This window comes from Tachypleus tridentatus, unplaced genomic scaffold (genome assembly GCF_004210375.1).
Source record: "Tachypleus tridentatus isolate NWPU-2018 unplaced genomic scaffold, ASM421037v1 Hic_cluster_1, whole genome shotgun sequence".
Lineage (NCBI taxonomy): Eukaryota > Metazoa > Arthropoda > Merostomata > Xiphosura > Limulidae > Tachypleus > Tachypleus tridentatus.
In genome coordinates this window covers 27,434,583-27,456,905 of record NW_027467777.1, presented here as the reverse complement: position 1 = coordinate 27,456,905, position 22,323 = coordinate 27,434,583, and the positions used below count along the sequence as shown (strand labels likewise).

The 22,323-nt window shown below is 35.4% G+C and overlaps 1 protein-coding gene across 2 annotated transcripts in view; it reads right to left on the bottom strand.

Annotated features, from left to right (window-relative positions):
• Nucleotides 1–11,357, bottom strand: part of Tgs1 (Trimethylguanosine synthase 1) — a 31,939-nt gene extending 20,582 nt beyond the window's left edge. For both annotated transcript variants that reach the window (XM_076485413.1, XM_076485414.1), the window contains exons 1-2: nucleotides 10,935–11,357; nucleotides 6,879–7,107 (exon numbers count right to left, since the gene is read on the bottom strand). In XM_076485413.1, coding sequence (XP_076341528.1) covers nucleotides 6,879–7,107; nucleotides 10,935–11,086 — 381 coding nt within the window. In that variant the 5' untranslated portion in view covers nucleotides 11,087–11,357. The remainder of the gene's footprint in view (nucleotides 1–6,878; nucleotides 7,108–10,934) is intronic.
• Nucleotides 11,358–22,323: the final 10,966 nt, after the last annotated feature.

Below are 22,323 nucleotides of genomic sequence, written 5' to 3'. Positions count from 1 at the left end.
CACATTGGTGCAGCAGTTCCAGATAAAAGGAAGTGGTGGGTTAAAAAACTGTGACCAATGCGTAGCCAAAACGATCTCTTCTCTTTGATCTTTACAGAAGCAAGAGGACCAAAGACCCAGAGAAGATTTGATTTGAAAAAGCTTGTTATTGTGTTGCTCATTTCAGGTTGCCTGCCATCTGGTGTACAATCTGGATTTGATAACTGTACCATAGTCCATGTATGGAATGGGTACTGGGATGATAGATCCAGAACAGACAGACTTTGCTGCTCTGTCGACCAGCTTATTTCCACAAACACCAACATGACCTGGTGTGCAAAAGAATTGGATGGACATAGATGAGAGAGAAAGATGGGCCAGTTTGTTTTCGATATTGATGAGAATAGGGTGATGACTATCATGGAATGATTCCAGGGCCAATAGACAGCTGAGTGAGTCTGTATATATTGTACAATTTGTATATTACATTATTTCAATATGATTTAGGGCAAAAGAGATGGCATAAAATTTGGCAGTGAAAACAGAAACTGTAGGGGGGAGTCTGTGTGTCACAACTGAACTGTCACATACCATGGCAGAGCCCACTGAGTCACCCTATTTGGAACCATCTGTATATATATATATAGGAATGGATGGATCATATGAAAGATGCTCAGCAAAGAAAGAGCGATATTTCCAATCGGGTGTATCTGCTTTCCTCAGATGACTCAAAGATAGGTTACAATTGGGGACAGTAATTTGCCATAGTGGAATAGGCTGATTTGAAGAAACTGCAATGTTATTCAAAGATAAATCCAAATCTTCTAATTGTGCCTGGATACAGAGACTAAAAGGAACAATGGCAGATTTTCTGTTGTTAAAAAGTGTGGTCCATTGTGGTTGGAAAACACAACTCCAGGTAGGATGCTGTGGTAAGGATCAAAGTTTGGAAGCATACATTATAGACAGTTGCAAACAGCAAATATATAGAGGAGGTTCATGAGATTCCACATACAGACTTTGCACGGAAAAAGTACAAAAAGCTCCAATGCAAAGCCAAAGCTCCTGATGATGGACAGGATCCAACATTTTCAGTGCTGAGGTTCTTAAAGAACCATAGACCACAGACCCATAGTCAAGTTTAGATCTGACAAGGGCACGATTAATTTTGAGCATGGAGTATCGATCTGCTCCCCAAGAAGTAGAAGAGAGGACACGGTGGAATGTTCAATACTTTAACACATTTGATACGGAGTTGCTTGATATGCAATATAAAATTTAATTTACAATCAAATGTAAGACCTAAGAACTTTGCCTCAGGGATAACAAGAAGTACATCATCATCAAGACAGAGTTCTGGATCTGGGTGGATTCTCCGTTTGTGGCAGAAATGTATACAAATGGTTTTAGAAAGTGAAAGTTTAAAACCATTTGCCGTGGTAAACTTCAGTATCTCATTGATTGTAGTTTGTAGCTGCCATTCAATAAACCTCATGTTTGATGACTGACATGAGATGTGAAAGTCATCAACAAAAAGACCATTTGCAACAGTAGTGGGAGCTATTTACTGATGGCATTAATCTTTATAATGAAAAGTGTAACACTCAGAATACACCCTTGGACTTGGAAATGGCACTTCATTAAGAATTGCTGGATAAAAAAGGGTTAGTTTCCATGCAATCCATACGAGTAAAGGTCCCTTAAGATGCCATACCTCCATGTTGTATCGTAAGTTTTTTGTAAATAAAAAAACCAGTAACAAGATGTTGTCACCTTAAAAAGGCTTCTCTGATTGATGTTTCAAGGCGAATTAAGTGGTCTATCATAGAGTGTTGTCTTCTGAACCTACACTGAGCAGATGAGAGGAGGTTGTTTGATTCAAGAGCATTGTCTTCTGAACCCACACTGAGTAGATGAGAGGAGGTTGTTTGATTCAAGAGCATTGTCTTCTGAACCCACACTGAGTAGATGAGAGGAGGTTGTTTAATTCAAGAGCATTGTCTACTGAACCCACACTGAGTAGATGAGAGGAGGTTGTTTAATTCAAGAGCATTGTCTTCTGAACCCACACTGAGTAGATGAGAGGTTGTTTAATTCAAGAGCATTGTCTTCTGAACCCACACTGAGTAGATGAGAGGAGGTTGTTTAATTCAAGAGCATTGTCTTCTGAACCCACACTGAGTAGATGAGAGGAGGTTGTTTAATTCAAGAGCATTGTCTTCTGAACCCACACTGAGTAGATGAGAGGAGGTTGTTTAATTCAAGAGCATTGTCTTCTGAACCCACAGAGTAGATGAGAGGAGGTTGTTTAATTCAAAAGCATTGTCTTCTGAACCCACACTGAGTAGATGAGAGGAGGTTGTTTAATTCAAGAGCATTGTCTTCTGAACCCACACTGAGTAGATGAGAGGAGGTTGTTTAATTCAAGAGCATTGTCTTCTGAACCCACACTGAGTAGATAAGAGGAGGTTGTTTAATTCAAGAGCATTGTCTTCTGAACCCACACTGAGTAAATGAGAGGAGGTTGTTTGATTCAAGAGCATTGTCTTCTGAACCCACACTGAGTAGATGAGAGGAGGTTGTTTGATTCAAGAAAGGCAGGCATTGATTAACCTCTCTAAGATCTTACTGAGACAACTTGTCAAAGTAATGGGACGGTAATTCAAGGGAATCATTGGATCCTTCCCAGGTTTCAGAATAGGGAGTATGATAACCAAACATCTGGATAGACATTTTCCTGCCATATCCGATTAAAGAGAGCTAGGAGAATAGTGAGATAGTTCTGGGAAAGGTGGAGTAATATTTCATAATGTATATCATCAGGCCTGACTGACGTATTGTCAGACTGATGAATAGCAAGTTTGAGTTCCATCAGTGTAAGAGGGCGATTGTAGTCATAGGAATGGGCAGTTGAAAAGGAAAGAGGCAGATGCTCTGCCTGTGTTTTAATGGCTAAAAAGGAAGGGGATAAACTAGATACACGAGAGAGGAGGGCAGAAGTGTATCTTCCACTCACCCTCTGGATCTTATCCCATACAACTTTTGTGCTGGTGGTTGAAGAAATGCTGGTGTATTTAATCCAAGATTCCTTCTGGCTTTGATGCTTAACTTGCCGGGCGTGTGCATAGGCTTGCTGAAATACGATGCAGTTTGAGAGCGTGGGGTATCTTCGAAATTTATCCCAAGCACGCTTCTGAGTTTTCCGTGTTATAGAACAGGCAGATGGGGATGCCGTAGGGAACATGTCGAGGTTTTAGAGATGCATCGAGTAGCAGCTTGTATAATACTGTTGGTTACTGCTGCTATACAATTATTTATGAATGATTTACATAAGATGGCAGGATCAAGTTCCGAGAGAGTAGTGAAAGAAGGCCAGTTGGCCTGGACCAACTTCCACCGAGATACATGGGTCGGGTGGTACTGATCACGGCTAATCTCTCGTAAGATGATAGGAAAATGATCACTATCTTGTGGATTGATGTCAATCTCCCAGGAAAAGTGAGTGAGTAGCGAAGGGGAACTGACAAAAAGATCTATAGATGTAAATGACTAACAAGGTGCATAAAAATGTGTGTAAGAGCCACTATTGAATAGAGCCAGGTTGTGGTTCAGGAGCATATGCTCTATGGCACACCCTCTCATATCAATGTGGGAGCCACCCCAGAGGGGATTATGCCCATTGAAATCTCCCAAGATTAAAAAGGGGGTAGGCAGTTGTTCAATGAGGGTATCGAAGTCTGATTGATTATAATGCATTTCAGGTGTAAGATATAGAGAGCAAATAGTGATGGTACAACCCAAGGAGACACGAATGGCTACTGCCTCCAAGGGTGTGGTCAATGACAGGGACTGGGTGAGCACATGCTGATCAATCAGCAATGCAACTCCCCCATGTCCCCATCCTACACATAGCCTGTCATTCCAGTATAATACATAGTGGCAGATAGTAACTATATTTGTAAGCTGTAGAAATGTTTCCTGCAAAGAAAGACATATGGGATGATAAAAGTCAATCAGATCTTTGATGTCAGTCACATTTGATTGGAGACCTTGACAGTTCCATTGGATTAGTGTGGCCATGTGTAATTATTTCAGAGGTGAAGATGGTAGAGAGTTCTTCTGCTTACGACCTTGTTTTTTTCTTTATTGGATGTGGGTCTATCGCCTCTATGGATCCTGCTCTAGCTCGAATGGCGGGTTTGAATTTATCGGTACACGCATTACTAATGATTGAGGGCACGAACGAGTTGTTTGTTTAATTTTTGGGATATCAAGAGAGAGGCACCCCATGGAAACATCTTGACTTGAAGAAAGTGAAGTTCGGCAATGACTGGAAGGTGTGGTCAGGACAGAGATGGAAGGAGACACTGATTCATGAACTGTGTTGATTTTGGGAAGTGTTTCATTAAGATTTGCTGGTGAAGATTGTGTAGGGGATAGGGTAAGGTCTGTTTGGACTCCTATTGTAGTAGTAGAACTGGTTATAGCAGCATAAGTTCTGGTCAGAATAGGTAATAATAATATTCAAGCCTCTGTGTAAGTGAGATTGTTAACTGTCTTGAGATTGTTAACTGTCTTGAGATTGTTAACTGTCTTGAGATTGTTAACTGTCTTGAGACACTGTACTTCTTTTTCTTCTACCCATTTAGGGCAAGAGGTAAAATAAGAAGGATGTGTACCATTACAGTTTATACAATGTGGTTTGAGTTGGCATTCAGTGGCATTATGGTCTTAACCACCACAACGGGCACAGGTCAAGGAACCACGGCAAGGTTGTTTTGAATAACCAAAACACTAACAATGGAAACATCGTACAGGATTTGGAATATAAGGTCATACCTCACAATTCAGATATCCTGCTTTTATTGTGGTGGGAACGTGGTACTGTAAATGTTAGTATTAGAACATCTGTTGGTTCCAGAATTCCATCTTTTCGAGTGAAGATTCAGCATACTGCTGTGACACCTTAGCTGGTGAGGCCTGCGAGGATCTCCGATTCGGGGACAGTCTTTAAATCTCTTTCAACTATGACTCCTCTGAAAGTATTCAAAGTGGAATGAGGAGTAACTTCAATGGATATGTTCTCCAAGGCCTTTGATGTCAGGAGGAGTTTGGAATGCTGTGATGAAGATGTTTCCACTAAAATGTCTCCCGAACGTAGCTTTTTTACCGATTTAGGGGAGTCAGCAAGCCCTTCTAAGCCCTTCTGAATAAAAAATAGGGATATCTGCCCTAGAGGTTTGTCACTTAAGGAATGCAAAATTAGGAATTGTGAGACAGATTCAAGTGGTGAGTTAGGCTGTACAGATTTATCGATGCGTGGTCGTTTTCCAGAAGTCGGGTTTTTCTCGATGGTTTCAAGTTGTGTTACTTTTTCGTTTTAGGAGTATCCATAATAAATAGAAAATTTTTTGGTGCCCACTGACCCCACCCACCATGAAGCTCTACAAGGGGATGCACTACAGTGGCTGAAGGGTACTGCAGCGACGTCAGGGTTTCGTGAGCACTATACCTGAACACTACTGTCAGACACAATGTCCACAACACACGTTGTGGACGTCCTATGCTGGTACTCAGTTGACCCTTGCCCAAATGGACTAGCCAACTGATCCTGGGGGGGCCACCCTAAGACTGCCTGTTTGCAGGAATTCAAGGCCAAAGTGGTGTGTTGGAGTTGGACCCCTCAACCACCAAGATTCTCTCCTCCCCTTCACGGGTTACCACACATGGCAAACACACAGGTGGATGTTTAGATCCCAGAGGAGGTAAACTGTAAGAACAGAACCTTCTCTAAGAGTTCCCCTTACCATGTACAGGAATCCACATCGTGGGGGGTGCACATGAAAATATCCATTCCACCCATGGATTGAAAAACTTAAAGGGAACATTGATTATAACAGAAATATCAGAAAACAATTACATAACATCGCACTCATGTATTTCAGATAGTACAACAGTGAATACATGGACCTTTATTAGTATGTAGAATGGAGTAGCTAACCATGTCACTAAAAATATTACATAGAATGACAAGTTGACTTTTACATGAACACTAATACAAATCATTGATTCACTTATCCTTATCAGGTCTTCTAAAAGTAAGTATATTCATTGAAATGGAAAACATTTGCAGAACTACAAAAGATGGACCAATAGATGTTAAGACACTTGTCCTTGGAGGTGGACCTAACCCACCATTCATAGAGATTTCATTTTAGCACTTTCAACTGAACATGTGCATATCACCATGGAACTAAATCCTTTAGGAATAATTTAATCTTTATTTTTAAATAAGCTGATGTAGGTTAAAGATAATCTCTAGTCTTTTGAGATCTGGAAGAATACTTATGAATGGAGTTTGAATAGTTCTATTGATCCACTTAACAAGTCAGCAAATAAGTGAATTTAGAAAACAATCCCTAATTTGTTTGAGGAACTATATGGCCAATCACCTGTTTAACTAATTACATGTATCTCAGTTTTATAAGATAATAACCATCACTTTTTTAACTAATTAAATGCACCTGAACGTAATAAGGTAATAACATTTATATGCAAAACGGCTCATTTGGGCTGAGAAAACACTTTACATAGAAGAGCGAACAACGTTTGACCTTCTTCGGTCATCGTCAGGTTCACAAAGAAAGAGGTAACTGACCGGAAGCTGACCACATGTTTGAAAGGGGTTGTGTAACTGTGTGTAACTCGCTCTTCTATGTAAAGTGTTTCTCAGCCCAAACGAGCCGTTTTTGCATATAAATTTCTCAACAAGTGGGTTTCTCATCATCACTGAAGGTAATAACATATTTGTTTGCCTATCTAATTTCAAGGATCTTTGTGTCAACAGTTTTAGGTTTAATGAACAAGTTATATTCAATATAACCAATTAATGAACTTACATTTTCAGAATGAAGTTTCTTGGAGGTACCAAATGACAGTGGCAGACCCATTTCTCTCATCACCTTTACATCATCAGCATATTCTCCTTCAAATGTAATGGGTTCTTCACTTCTTTCAGACAATATCAGGGTATCTTTGGTACATGAACTGCTATCCAGAGTATCTAAATATTGGATTTTGTCACCATTACCAGCTGTTGTTATGTTAGAAACTTCTAGGTCTTCAACACTGGAAACAGAAAGGTTTTCCCGTTATAAAATGAACACGTAAGATGTACATAATGTTACAGCACTTTTAAACTTTGAGGTACTGGTAACAACAATGCCAAGTCAGTTAATGTCTCTGTTTCCACACACATAATGTTACAGCACTTTTAAACTTTGAGGTACTGGTAACAACAATGCCAAGTCAGTTAATGTCTCTGTTTCCACACACATAATGTTACAGCACTTTTAAACTTTGAGGTACTGGTAACAACAATGCCAAGTCAGTTAATGTCTCTGTTTCCACTGCTTTATGAACTAGTGATTATTAGTTTTAAACTTTGAGGTACTGGTAACAACAATGCCAAGTCAGTTAATGTCTCTGTTTCCACACACATAATGTTACAGCACTTTTAAACTTTGAGGTACTGGTAACAACAATGCCAAGTCAGTTAATGTCTCTGTTTCCACTGCTTTATGAACTAGTGATTATTAGTTTTAAACTTTGAGGTACTGGTAACAACAATGCCAAGTCAGTTAATGTCTCTGTTTCCACTGCTTTATGAACTAGTGATTATTAGTTTTAAACTTTGAGGTACTGGTAACAACAATGCCAAGTCAGTTAATGTCTCTGTTTCCACTGCTTTATGAACTTGTGATTATTAGTTTTCTTTGTTGGATCTCTAAGTGTCCTCCTTTTTCTAAACTCTGTTGATCAACTATGTCAGTGGTTGCTACACAATGTTTACATTAAACATGAATATAAAAGCAACAGCTAACAATACCTCTGGAGCTTGTTGACCCACTTTTCTAATCCAAAATACATCTCATATTTCTATCTTTCTTTAATAAACTTCAAGTACGTGTTAAGAGCTAAATATCACAATAAAAATATGTCTGTGAAATAAGTGTAATCAGAAATCATGATGGTTTTCATCAATATCTTAAGCTCAGTTTGTGTCTGTTGGTTTGAACTTTCAGCCATCTGCTTATGTTTTAGCATCTCTTGATCAACCAGTTCCAAAGTTGACAGAGTGATACAGGAAGATCATGAAGGGAGTTGGGAATTAAACCCCTCCCCATCTTCTATATACATCACTGTGTGTACAGTTGTTCCTTACACTTCTACACTTGATCAATCAGCACCCAACTTGATACACAATGATACAAAGAAGTTCATAATAGGGTGGAGATGACTCCATCTAATTTCATATTTAATTTCTAAAAGAAACTACCAAATCAGCATGACATGAATGACATGAGAAATGTCATGGAGAGATGGTCCCTCCATCTAATTTCATATCAATAGAATTCTTGAAAACAGTATGTCTTTATTTTTAGTATTGGTACCTTTATCTATTTTTATTGCATATTTAATGTTTATTATGTTAAGAAACAAAAACAGAAGCACAATTTCCTATTCTTTATTTAAAATAAGTGTTTATTCCACTGTCCAATGTGTGGATACTACATGCTAGCTACTTGCAATGTTAATTATTTTGTAGAGAAGGTCATTCAGTTTATCCAGCCTAGGAAAACTCAAACAAGGACAAAACACAATAATTTAAGTTTTACTTCATGAAACTAAGCATGTAATGTATTCCTCCTGTTAAAACTGGTTATCCCAACCTGTACCACAATATCTCAAACAACTGAAACATAATATTACTTTCTGTGAATTCCCACTGAAATTTAAGCTATCTTTTATCTTTTCTAGGAAACAAAGATAATTCTGCTTTGTCAGCAACAATTTCAGTTTCACAGAATAAACCATCATATGATCTAAATATTAAAAACTATTTTCACAGCTCTAGTAACAGCAATTAGACCACCAAGGTTCTTCTTTATAGAGTATGAAAAACAGATTAAATTATTCATAATAAATAAAACTAATTTTACAACTAGTAATGATCAATATAGAGAGAAGATATCAGGTCATTAAGTCATTATTTTAATAGACATTTTTCTAAAATTTGTTTTACTGTAATTTCATATCCACACATTTAAAGCCAGTTAAAACAATACCCATTTTCAGTAATTTTAGCTCTTTAAACAAAAAGAAAAATAACTTTTAGTTTGAGATTGTATCTTCAACATTAAAACATGTTAAAAACATTAACATAACTTGTGGATCTCAGTTTCTGAATATTCAATGATGTTTTGATTTCAAAGAAATGTTTCAACAAATTATAAACACTTCTGTTTATTAACTGTAATCCTTATACTTAATGATGTTTAATAATTATCTGCAATTTTTACATGCAAGATTAATTTTAACATCTTTCTAACATTATCAACTTATTTTACTGTGCCAGTAAATGTATTTTTATCTTTAACTAAAATCATAAAAATAGTACAAATGATAAAGTAAGGTTCTTTCACACCTATTTCCAACTTTGAGAATTAAATAATTATAAAAAAAATATTATACAGAAACAAAATGATGGCTGAAAGTTAGAGGCAAATGACCAATCTAGAGGATTATGGGTGAGAAGCAGTGTTCCTTCTGAAGATGAGTAGCCACACAATGACTGACCAATCTAGAGGATTATGGGTGAGAAGCAGTGTTCCTTCCAAAGATGAGTAGCCACAGAATGACTGACCATTCTAGAGGATTATGGGAGGAAAGCAGTGTTCCTTCTGAAGATAAGTAGCCACACAATGACTGACCAATCTAGAGGATTATGGGTGAAAAGCAGTGTTCCTTCTAAGATGAGTAGCCACACAACAACTTACCAATCAAGAGGATTCTGGGTGGAAAGCAGTGTTCCTTCTAAGATGAGTAACCATACAATAACTGACCAATCAAGTGCTGCACACTTCATTATTCCATCCATGTATAACCTCAGCAACTGTTAGCAGTCTCAACATGTTAATGGCCTCAATGACCCAAGCAGTAAACAGGCCTAAAGCCCAAATAACTAACTGGTAGCAGAGCACAGCACCATAATGACCCAACAGGGTTAATGGTCTCATAATACCTCTTACACTTCAGAAAAAAGAAAAAAACTTTATTCCTCATATGGACTGAAAGAAATTAAAAGAAAAATTAGTAGGAAGCCCTCATAGGCCCATGTTTATGGACTTACAACCAATATTTTTCTCACAATTTAACTTAATCAATTAGAAGAATTAGATGGCCAAGTTCAAAATAGAACAGAAATTCTAAATACATTCTAAGTAAATTAATTTTACTCAATCATCAGGTATAACTTTGTGATAAACTTATGCCAAGTCTATTCTATTAATATCAGCAATATAAAAAAATAATGTTACTTCCACTTTATATTGTACAATTTGAACAAACCTAATTACAGTTGCACATTTCATAAAATTTATAAAGTCCTTTGATATTTGCAAAAAAAGGTAACAGGTATTAAAACAGCCCACTTCAATACTGATTAGGTACAAGTTAAAATTCACTGATATTTTATTATAAAATAGATTAGACTTAACATCAACGACATTATAAAGTTCGACAACTCACTTGTTCAACTTCAGAGCATACTTGAACTTAAAATCTTTGATAAAACATAAACACCAAGTTCTTCAAGAATGTGCAACAAGCATCAAGATTTTTGGCCAAAATATCTTAGCAAATGCAATATATATTTCTTGAAATAAGTGACAGACTTCCATCATTGTGTGTAAAAAACATAAATTATATGCACTAGGAACAGTAATGTCATAACAATGTACCTACCTTGAAGTGGGACATTAACATCTGAGGAAAAATAGAATTACTTTTACCTAATTTTTAGTACTAATGGCATTAATGTAAAAAACTAAATATTTATAGTGTAATTCGTGATTTTATTATATATAAAATTTAAAGTATGATAACTTTCTTACCCAATAAATCTCGTACAGCAGCACCAATACAAATCATGTGAATTATCCGCTTGCATTTCGATGTTTGCTATAAAGTACCATGATTCACATCTGTTGTTGAAAAGTACCTCACCGTTGTATTCCAAACAATTGTTATGTCCAACAACAACCATTATTGTTGTCAAATGCTAGGTTTGTTAGTGTTGCTCAACTCTCATTTAGTAATAGCACTACCACTTCTACTAATACAAGTAATTCTTTACTACTAGTATTATTCGAAGTCCAAGTACTCCCGACATGAAACAAACATGTAAACTTTTAAAAGAATGCTATTTATTCTTTAGTTTTCAATATTTAACATTAACCACTGCCGTCCTCAAATTTTGCACAATATCAATACTCCGACCTAAAGCATTGTTATAGACATACATGAAAGGAACCGGTGAAGTGACACCTTTCTTATATGAATGTAAAATAGAAAATATTTATTTTGCAATTTAATTTACAAACTTCGTTCCCAATTGCTTCTTTCTACATAAACTTTACAGAAAGTGCACCTATTGTAAAACTAATTGCTAAAGAAATGAATAAGAAGAATTAGGTTTAAATTTATGATACAAAAAATTGAATATATTTTTCACTCAAACAATTAATATAATATATTCCATTGTTCATAGATGGCAGGCCAATAGTAAAAGTATAGCAAGTGTATGCGTTTTCTTATAGCAAAGCCACATCGGGCTATCTGCTAAGTACACAAAATGGAATCGAACTCCTGATTTTAGATTTGTGTATCCGTAGACTTAGCGCTGTACCAGCGGGAGACAGTATGATTAGAGAATGGTGGGTAACTAAAACGTTAAATCACTTTTAAAATAGACACACTTGTTTGTTGAATGAATCTTTTGGCCATCTCATGCACGATAAGTTGATCACAGTTTGAGATGTAGTGACGCAGCAAGTTGATTGTTCAGTTTAGGTTGTAGGTTACGAATTAGGAATGTTTCCTTTTCTCTTAGCGTCCATAATATTTGTTGTGACATGTTTGTCTGATGTAATTCGGCGAAATGTATAAAACTATCTAACCTCGAATTTTATTCTCATTTACGACCAAGATCTCTAAAAGACTCAACACCAATATAAATAGAAACACACAAATGATTATATAAACAAATAATAAAACAAAACAAAATATTGAATATAAATAATGCTTTCAAAGCCAGATCTCACAGTTTACTTTATTGATTAGTGAATTATTCTTTTTTGTGTTGAACAGCGCGTAGGGTTGAATCTGTATAGAGTTTCGTACACTTATTTCACAACTAGCAAACGTATATTCATATACACGTGAGGCCACAACATTTACACGTCATCACATACTCTACTACTTTTAATATATTGACTCAAACACATGCTTCATTATCATAGTACCATACCCTACACGAACTACATCACAGGTGACTGTAGTTATAGTTCGGTAATGTGCTGTCATCTGTAAGTGAGTAACTCAGCAGCTTTGAAGGTCTGGCGAAATTTATATGCATTAGATATTCAACCTAAATTTTCATGAGCCAGTAATGTTATTCGTATTGTCTCTACCTCCCCACAGTAAATAGATGTTCAGTATTACAACCATGAAGAGTTGAGCCACACAAATAACACAAGTCAATTCATACGCACTGCTCGCGCTGCTCGTTTCATGTGAAAATAAAATCGGCAGACCCCAGACATAGACTTTTCCCGAAAAGTTATCTGATTCAGTCTCTGCTTCGGGATAGAACAAAAACCCTTACTATTCACAGAGGAGTCATGCCTCATTAAGAATATGGAAGAATCCTTTTCAGATGAAACACTGGCTTTTACTTGTTTATGGTGGTGTATTTTAAAGCAGTAAATTGAAATATTATGAGAAGCATTTCGTTTTAAATATTTTACTGACATTATACAAGGGGCAGCTATGAAAAGAGTACTAGAGTAGCACAAAAAGTGGCATCCTTAGGGTGTAATTGAAAATCATACAACTCGTAGTACTGAAATTGTTACTGAGAGAGAAAATCCATCAATGAAAGATAATGAAAATGTTGGTGAATGAACGATCAAAGTAATGGTAGTTTCACCTAAACCGGTTTGGTGTATGTGTGTAGGACCGAATTTTCAGAAAAGATGCAACCAACAAAGATTTATACTAGATACAGATGTTGACGTCAGGAAAGAAAAAAACGCTACCAGCTGAGAGGTTTGATGTACAGGGTGTTTGGAAAGTCACTGTGCAGTTTTGAAAGCAGCGATAACAGCATTCATTCAGTTTATTTCAAGCCAGCAACTGATAGCAGTGTTTAGAAACAAAATAAGAATAATCCAGGTCTGTATTGATGCCAACGGGGTTCACTTTGTTTGTTTGTTTTGAATTTCGCGCAAAACTACTCCAGGGCTATCTGCGTTAGCCGTCCCTAATTTTAACAGTGTAAGACTAGAGGGAAGGCAGCTAGTCATCACCACCCACCGCCAACTCTTGGGCTACTCTTTTACCAACGTCACATTATAACGCCCCCACGGCTGAAAGGGCGAACATGTTTGGTGCGACCGGGATTCGAACCCGCGACCCTCGGATTAGGAGTCGAACCCCTTAAAACACTTGGTCATGCCGGGCCCAGAGGGTCACTTTCAACATTGTTTATAATTGTCATTCATATTTACCTCCTGTATTCTATATTGAAACATGTCTGTTAATAAATATATAAGTGCACAGTGACTTTCCGAACACCCTGTATAATTTAAAGCTGGTTGGAATTCTGTATAAAATGGACAAAAATTATTGTAGCTTCTATATACCCGTTTGACATTTAAAAATTGTTAGAATAAATTTTAAATACAACAGAGGTTGAGTTTTCTAAAAGGAAGAAAACATCTGTTCTTAAAAACTAAGCCTGGTTTGGTCTTGTGATTAGCTCGGTCAACTAGCAAGTTGGGGGTCGTGAAATCCAAACATTTTCATTCTATTTCATTCCTCAGCTGCTTCATATTTGAACAAATATATCGTGAATATAGCTTATTTATGTGTGTGGTATTACACAGATGACTACTAAAGCAAAAAGCTAGGTCCATTAATAACTGAACGTTCTTGAATTTGGGGGTATTTTTCCCAAAGAGTTATGACAGTTAATTCATAGTTAAAACACAGACCTATGCAAATGTTAATGACTTACAGTTAACAATACTAATGAACACTAAAACAACAAGAAAATAGTTGTGTCTGTTTTTAAATCTTTAAAATGTAAAATCAGCAACAACTAATACTCATGTTCGTCAGTTTGATCTGAGTTAGCCTCAGTAAGACGAAACCACTAAATAAAAATAGCATTCAAGTTAAACTTCATTCACAAAAGGTGAACACCTAACGTTACATAGTAACTGTAGGAGCTATTCTCAAAATATAATGATGAAAAAGAAACAAACATGCAGAAAAACACAATTCTAAAGAAAGAACTTTAAACAGCTCTTACTATATTAAATAAATAGAAAATGTTGGCTTCTGTTAAACAATGTAACAAAAAACACACACGAAATTCTCCCTAAATGTATGTCAAATCTGTATCAAATCTCAGTAATTCTGGTGTAAAAGCTGTGTAGTTTTACCTTCTCATGCCCCAGCACTGTCTTAAATATCAATAAACCCTCAAGTTTCTGAAAAATACTTGCAACTGTTACCTGACTCACTAATTGAATTGTTTGTTTGTTTTTCACACAAAGCTACTCAAGGGCTATCCGTCCCTAATTTAGTAGTGTAAGACTAGAGGGAAGGCAGCTAGTCATCACCACTCACCGCCAACTGTTGAGCTACTCTTTTACCAACGAATAGTGGGATTGACCGTAAGATTATAACGCCCCCACGGCTGAAAGGGCGAACATGTTTGGCGCGACGGGGATGCGAACCCGCGACCCTTAGATTACGAGTCGCACACCTTAACACGCTTGGCCATGCCGGGCCAAAATATTCTTATAGTGAAGGTGTCGGGGTACGAACCCACTAATTGAAAACAATATTGTTCTATAAGATAACCATATAAGCAGTCTTCTTGGTTCACTACTTAAACTAGTTTGCCCTTTAAGGAAAGTGAAAGCTAGTAACTCACCTGTATTTAACTTGAGGATATATTAGATGCGACAATTTTGAAAATTTTACTTTTTGACTAAAGACGTGGAAAGCACATATTGCTTCTCCATACTACATACATTACTTTTCTAGATGGATATATTAAACATTCTAATCAATACTATTAAAAAGGAACATTAAAAAGTTTAAATATATGTAAAAACGAGTGGTTTGGGTTGAGAAAATTTTTATGTAGAGGAAAAAAGTTTACCTTACTCTAAATATTGCTCTGATGTTGAACTTAACATAATAACAGAAAGCCTTTAAAGATTATAACAATGGCTATGTGTGTATTAAGGAAATCCTGTACATTTATACAAGTTTGGTAAACCTAAGGGACGTTGCTGATATGTTATATCACAAGCAACAGTAGTTTCTAGAAGTAAATTGTAACACTATGTTCACTCGCCTGCCACTTAAATAGATTAAAAAAGCTGATTAGGTCTGTATCTTGTCTTTTATCACCAACAAGAAAATCAAACTCAGTGGCGGCGCCAGGGGAGCTTGAGTCCCCCCAAATGAGCCAAGCCCCCCAATATTGTTACATACATATATTCATAAAATATAGAAAACACAATCGTCGTTGTTGCTTAACAATTAACATCAAAGAGACATAGATCTGTAGAAGTCAACGTCTTCATTAAGACGGAAGTATGTGTCATGCGTCCCATAGCAACGTACTGAATGTACTGAAACTCGTGTGTTGTATTGCCGCTCCCTGTGTAATGCCATTCTATCTTGAACTTTGACGAAGATTAGACAACCACGTTGATTTTAAGTTACAACAGATCATCAGGGATTTTACTTGATAAACCAAAGGTTTCACAGGTATTTACCCATCAATTTCAAGGGGCAGGAAGTATCTACACCATTGGAGCTTGCAATCATGCTGGAACCAGCCTTCATGGATCTCCACGAACTTGTATGCATCGCTGTGACCATGCCTGTCACTTCAGCTGCCTGTGAGAGAAGTATCTCATGTCTCAAGACATACTTGAGCAACAGCAGTGGTAACAACTGCACCAGCAACCTTGCTGTCATATCAGTAAACTCCAGGAGGGCAAAACAACTCGATATTGATACTGTTATAGACACATTTGCTGCCAATCATCATAACAGGCGCATTGTTTTGAAGTAATATTGACTATAAGCACAACATGATGAAAGATAGTTAGCCTGATAGTGACCTTACTTTTCCTCAGAGTGTATTAACTTCCACATGGGATAATTCGTTTTTGCTATGTAAAGTATATCTTTATGTTATATTTCTTTTGATTTGTAGCTTTACTCTTAATGGTATATTAAATGTTCAATCTAAGCTAATCTTGAGTTTATTTATTATTATGTATTACCTTGGGTGGAATTTAGGTGAGCTTCTTCTGTACATATATTTTCATAAACAGTTAATTTCTAATTTGTAATAATGAATTATTAATCAGAGTATGAGTTTCCAATGAAAACTGCATTGAAAACGCAGTTCAAAATAGCACACCTTCCTGAAATGTACCTTGGTATTTACATTATTATAATTTACCATCTATACTCCATATTGATGGCATTTTGGGAAACCCCTCCACAGTTTACCTCAGCCCCCTCAACGAAAATATCCTGGTGCCGCCACTGTTCAAACTTATCCATATGAAATAATGATGTAAAGTCTACCTTTAAAAGTGTTTTTGGCTTAATTATGAACGACCGTAGCCCAAAGTGAAATTCGTGAAATAGGTGGCATTTTCCTCAGCTATAAACAGTTCCTTGTTAAATACCCTTCTCTTCAAAATAACAGCACCACCACCTTTGTGTGACTATTAACTATTCACCCAAATTTTTAAATATGTAATTTGTATTTAGTTGTAGAAACATAAGTGTGTACAAGTAAAAGATTCTTAAGTTGACCACTTTAGTTTAAGTTTGTGGCTTAACGACTACGTTTACCCTTAGTAAATGATTAGGTCTGGCATGGCCAAACGCGTAAGGCGTGCGACTCGTAATCCGAGGGTCGCGGGTTCGCGCCCAAGTCACGCCAAACATGCTCGCCCTCCCAGCCGTGGGGGCGTTATAATGTTACGGTCAATCCCACTATTCGTTGATAAAAGAGTAGCCCAAGAGTTGGCGGTGGGTGGTGATGACTAGCTGCCTTCCCTCTAGTCTTACACTGCTAAATTAGGGACGGCTAGCACAGATAGCCCTCGAGTAGATTTGTGCGAAATTCCAAAACAAACAAACAAACAAGTAAATGATTAGGCTAATTTCAATTTGGAACAAGGCCTAACAACAGAGTACATTTAATCCATAGGTTTCACTCCTGTTTAATTACGATTGCTAGAAGTGAACTGTTTATGATTCAAAACAAGACCCAATCGTAGAGGTTCAAACTGATACTTAGCATCATTATCCAAGTTAGAATAAAACTAACCTTACTGTAAACTACATGTATCTACAAATTACCGGAAATCTTCGAGTATATCTTTAATACGTTGTAAAGTGCGCCAGAACTTCGATGTTTTCAAACTGACTCTTAACATTTGTTTGTTCCGGTTTCCCTCGAAAAATCCATTCTATCAACATCCACGGTTTTATTTAAAAGGGGTTAATACCATTTGAGACTACTTGTTTCTTTCTTAATATTTTTTTAAAATGGTTTCTTGTGGTAAATTTTAATAAAGAGTGTGTTATTTGATAATACAGTTCTGAGTACTTGTGATGTTTGATATGGAATTTGAATAACATAATTACTGGTTAGGACTAGTTTTCTAAAACATGTTTGTTTGTTTGTTATGAATTTCGCGCAAAGTTACTCGAGGGCTATATGTGCTAGCCGTCCATACTTTAGTAGTGTAAGACTAGAGGGAAAGCAGCTAGTCATCACCATCCACCACCAACTCTTGGGCTACTCTTTTACCAACGAATAATGGGAGTTACCGTCATATTATAACGCCCCCACGGCTGAAAGGGCAAGCATGTTCGGTGTGACGGGGATTAGAATTACGAGTGGAGTGCCTTAACCACCTGGCCATGCCGGACCTTCTAAAACACACCCAGTTAATTAAAATTTCGTTGTAATTTCAAATATTATAAACTATATAACTTTAAAGTAGTACAAACAAGTAGATTGGTACCCCGATGGGTTATTGGTAAATTTAAGGGCTTCCAATGCTAAAATCCAAGGTTCAATGTATGCAGTCGAACTATATTATTATTATGGGATTGTAGTTAAGATCCTTTGTATATAATCAGTAACTGAAATATTTTAAATTTAAACTGACCATTCATTTTAAACATGTTCTAGTGTTTGTGATGAATTATGTCTATGAACTAACGTCTTTTTTTTAAGTTTGTTTTCTCAAACTAGAACCAGAAACCAAACCTGTATTATACTGTGTGTTTTATTAACTAAGCTAAGGATTTTCCCACTATCAACTCCTGCTAAGACACATGCCAATCACAACACTTAGCAGAATATTTATTTTCTGTACGTTGTTCTACAAAACCGTATTAAATCTTGGAAAGGTCGGTTAATATTGTCATTGAATCGTGCTAGTGTAAAATAACAATAAGTTTCTGCATTCAACTGTATAATGTTGATGGTTACTATCAATAATAACGTTATTACTTAATACTGATAATACTATAGCATTTAAAGATGCATGCCAGTGAAATAATGAGACCAGTTTTTAATTATTTGATGCCCGCATTAGATCATCCAACTTACTGTTTCCATTTTCTGATACGTTAAAAAAGTACTTTCTAAACTTACAAAAGTAAACATTTATTTGTTTCAAACACCCCGTGTCGTCGAACCAATCTCAACCAAACGTGGTAGAAAGATACTCTGGACCAAGAGGCACGTTATTATCTGGCCTCACTCGAAACCAAAATATGTTTGTTTTAGCTAATGATTCCACACTACAGTCTTGAATAATTTTTTTCCTAAAACTGTAGTTTTCATCAACAAATGTGAGTATTTTCAATACAATATCAAATATTCACATTTTTGCTTGGCAACCAAAGGACAAAGTCAAACTCTTAAAGACAGGGCTTCAGTTGAAAATCCCTAGCTTTTCACATGGTTGGATTAAGGTTTTGTTGGGCTCTAGTTTTTTGTTTGTTTTTTCAAATTTGTGGAAAGCTACAAGAGGGCTATCTATGCTAGCTATCCCTAATTTAGTAGTGTAAGACTAGAGGGAAGGAAGCTAGTCATCACTACCCACCGCCAAATCTTGAACTACACTTTTACTGATGAATAGTGGGATCGACCATCACATTTTAATTCCCCTACAGCTGAAAGGGCAAGCATGTTTGGTGTGATGGGGATTTAAACTCTCGACCCTCAGATTATGGGTCAAGCACCCTAACTTCCTGGCCAAGCTGTCCTGAGCCACAGTTCCAGGTAATGTTTGGAAATAACAGTAACAACTAGCTCTTGTCTTTATTCTACCAGTTTTACATAAGTCTCTGGTTTAATACAAAACTGATTCTAAGTTGAGTGTTCAAAAGAAGAAATCTCTAATGTGGTCTATCAAGAAGCACTCAGAATATCAAACACCAAGGCTGTAGAAAGGGATAACCAAAATAGTAACATCGATAAACTAAACTGTATGTATATTATTAAAAGTTCTTGATTTATTAGTTCAAGCCCTACATTAAATCTTTATGCTCTCAAATGTAAGACGCCTGTCTCAGCTTGTATAACCAAGTACCATACGCTTGTTAACACAAACAAAATTACAGAACGCGTTTCTGTGGCAAAGGTTCATCAATTCTCATATTCAGTATAGTAGACAGTAATTTCAGTAACTGTACGTTTTTCAGTAGTATATATGTTTTGTTTTTCCAGATGTAATACAACTAAAAGTTAGAATATTCAAGTAGAATCGTACTGTGGTTCTACTGAAAATATTTTATAGTGAGAGAGAACAAATATATCTTTTGAGGACACCATCATCCTCTTAAGGTAATGATGTCCTTAAACTTATTGTTGACATAAGTGGGGATTCGCTTCATACAAAATGTAAACATCTACCATTTTGTTTCTGTTGACACTAGTGGTCTATAGAAAGGTCCATCATTTTAATTACATTTCATTATGTTAAAAGTGTCCAATTCATCTAAAGAATGTATTTGTTCATGAAAGAAATGTTCCTTCACTACAATGCTCTTATAATTAAGGTTGACTTGCATAGACCTATGAGGACTGACAGCATCTGCACTTGTAAAACAACACATACAAGGCTTAGTTTTAGTGGATGTATTTCCCTAAAGAATGTAGCTGATATATATAACACATTTTAATTTTAAAATAACTTCAATAAAGACAAATTCACATCTGTAGAGCTATTACTTCATTTATAAATACATTAACATACATTTAGTACATCGTTAGCAAATACAGAAATTCATGCATTTGCAGTTATTGTTTTACTAGCAAAGTACAAAAATGGATGAACCTACTATATGAATATTAAATATAATGTGAAGATATCCATCATTTGAAGAAAGTATGCCTTCAATTAAATATAATGTAAATATATCCATCATTTGAAGAAAGTATGCCTTCAATTAAATATAATGTGAAGATATCCATCATTTGAAGAAAGTATGCCTTCAATTAAATATAATGTAAAGATATCCATCATTTGAAGAAAGTATGTCTTCAATTAAATATAATGTGAAGATATCCATCATTTGAAGAAAGTATGCCTTCAATTAAATATAATGTAAACATATCCATCATTTGAAGAAAGTATGCCTTCAATTAAATATAATGTAAAGATATCCATCATTTGAAGAAAGTATGCCTTCAATTAAATATAATGTGAAGATATCCATCATTTGAAGAAAGTATGCCTTCAATTAAATATAATGTGAAGATATCCATCATTTGAAGAAAGTATGCCTTCAATTAAATATAATGTGAAGATATCCATCATTTGAAGAAAGTATGTCTTCAATTAAATATAATGTAAACATATCCATCATTTGAAGAAAGTATGCCTTCAATTAAATATAATGTGAAGATATCCATCATTTGAAGAAAGTATGTCTTCAATTAAATATAATGTAAAGATATCCATCATTTGAAGAAAGTATGCCTTCAATTAAATATAATGTAAAGATATCCATCATTTGAAGAAAGTATGCCTTCAATTAAATATAATGTGAAGATATCCATCATTTGAAGAAAGTATGCCTTCAATTAAATATAATGTAAAGATATCCATCATTTGAAGAAAGTATGCCTTCAATTAAATATAATGTAAAGATATCCATCATTTGAAGAAAGTATGCCTTCAAATAAATATAATGTAAAGATATCCATCATTTGAAGAAAGTATGCCTTCAATTAAATATAATGTGAAGATATCCATCATTTGAAGAAAGTATGCCTTCAATTAAATATAATGTGAAGATATCCATCATTTGAAGAAAGTATGTCTTCAATTAAATATAATGTGAAGATATCCATCATTTGAAGAAAGTATGCCTTCAATTAAATATAATGTGAAGATATCCATCATTTGAAGAAAGTATCCCTTCAATTAAATATAATGTGAAGATATCCATCATTTGAAGAAAGTATGCCTTCAATTAAATATAATGTGAAGATATCCATCATTTGAAGAAAGTATGCCTTCAATTAAATATAATGTGAAGATATCCATCATTTGAAGAAAGTATGCCTTCAATTAAATATAATGTGAAGATATCCATCATTTGAAGAAAGTATGTCTTCAATTAAATATAATGTAAACATATCCATCATTTGAAGAAAGTATGCCTTCAATTAAATATAATGTGAAGATATCCATCATTTGAAGAAAGTATGTCTTCAATTAAATATAATGTAAAGATATCCATCATTTGAAGAAAGTATGCCTTCAATTAAATATAATGTAAAGATATCCATCATTTGAAGAAAGTATGCCTTCAATTAAATATAATGTGAAGATATCCATCATTTGAAGAAAGTATGCCTTCAATTAAATATAATGTAAAGATATCCATCATTTGAAGAAAGTATGCCTTCAATTAAATATAATGTAAAGATATCCATCATTTGAAGAAAGTATGCCTTCAAATAAATATAATGTAAAGTTATCCATCATTTGAAGAAAGTATGCCTTCAATTAAATATAATGTGAAGATATCCATCATTTGAAGAAAGTATGCCTTCAATTAAATATAATGTGAAGATATCCATCATTTGAAGAAAGTATGTCTTCAATTAAATATAATGTGAAGATATCCATCATTTGA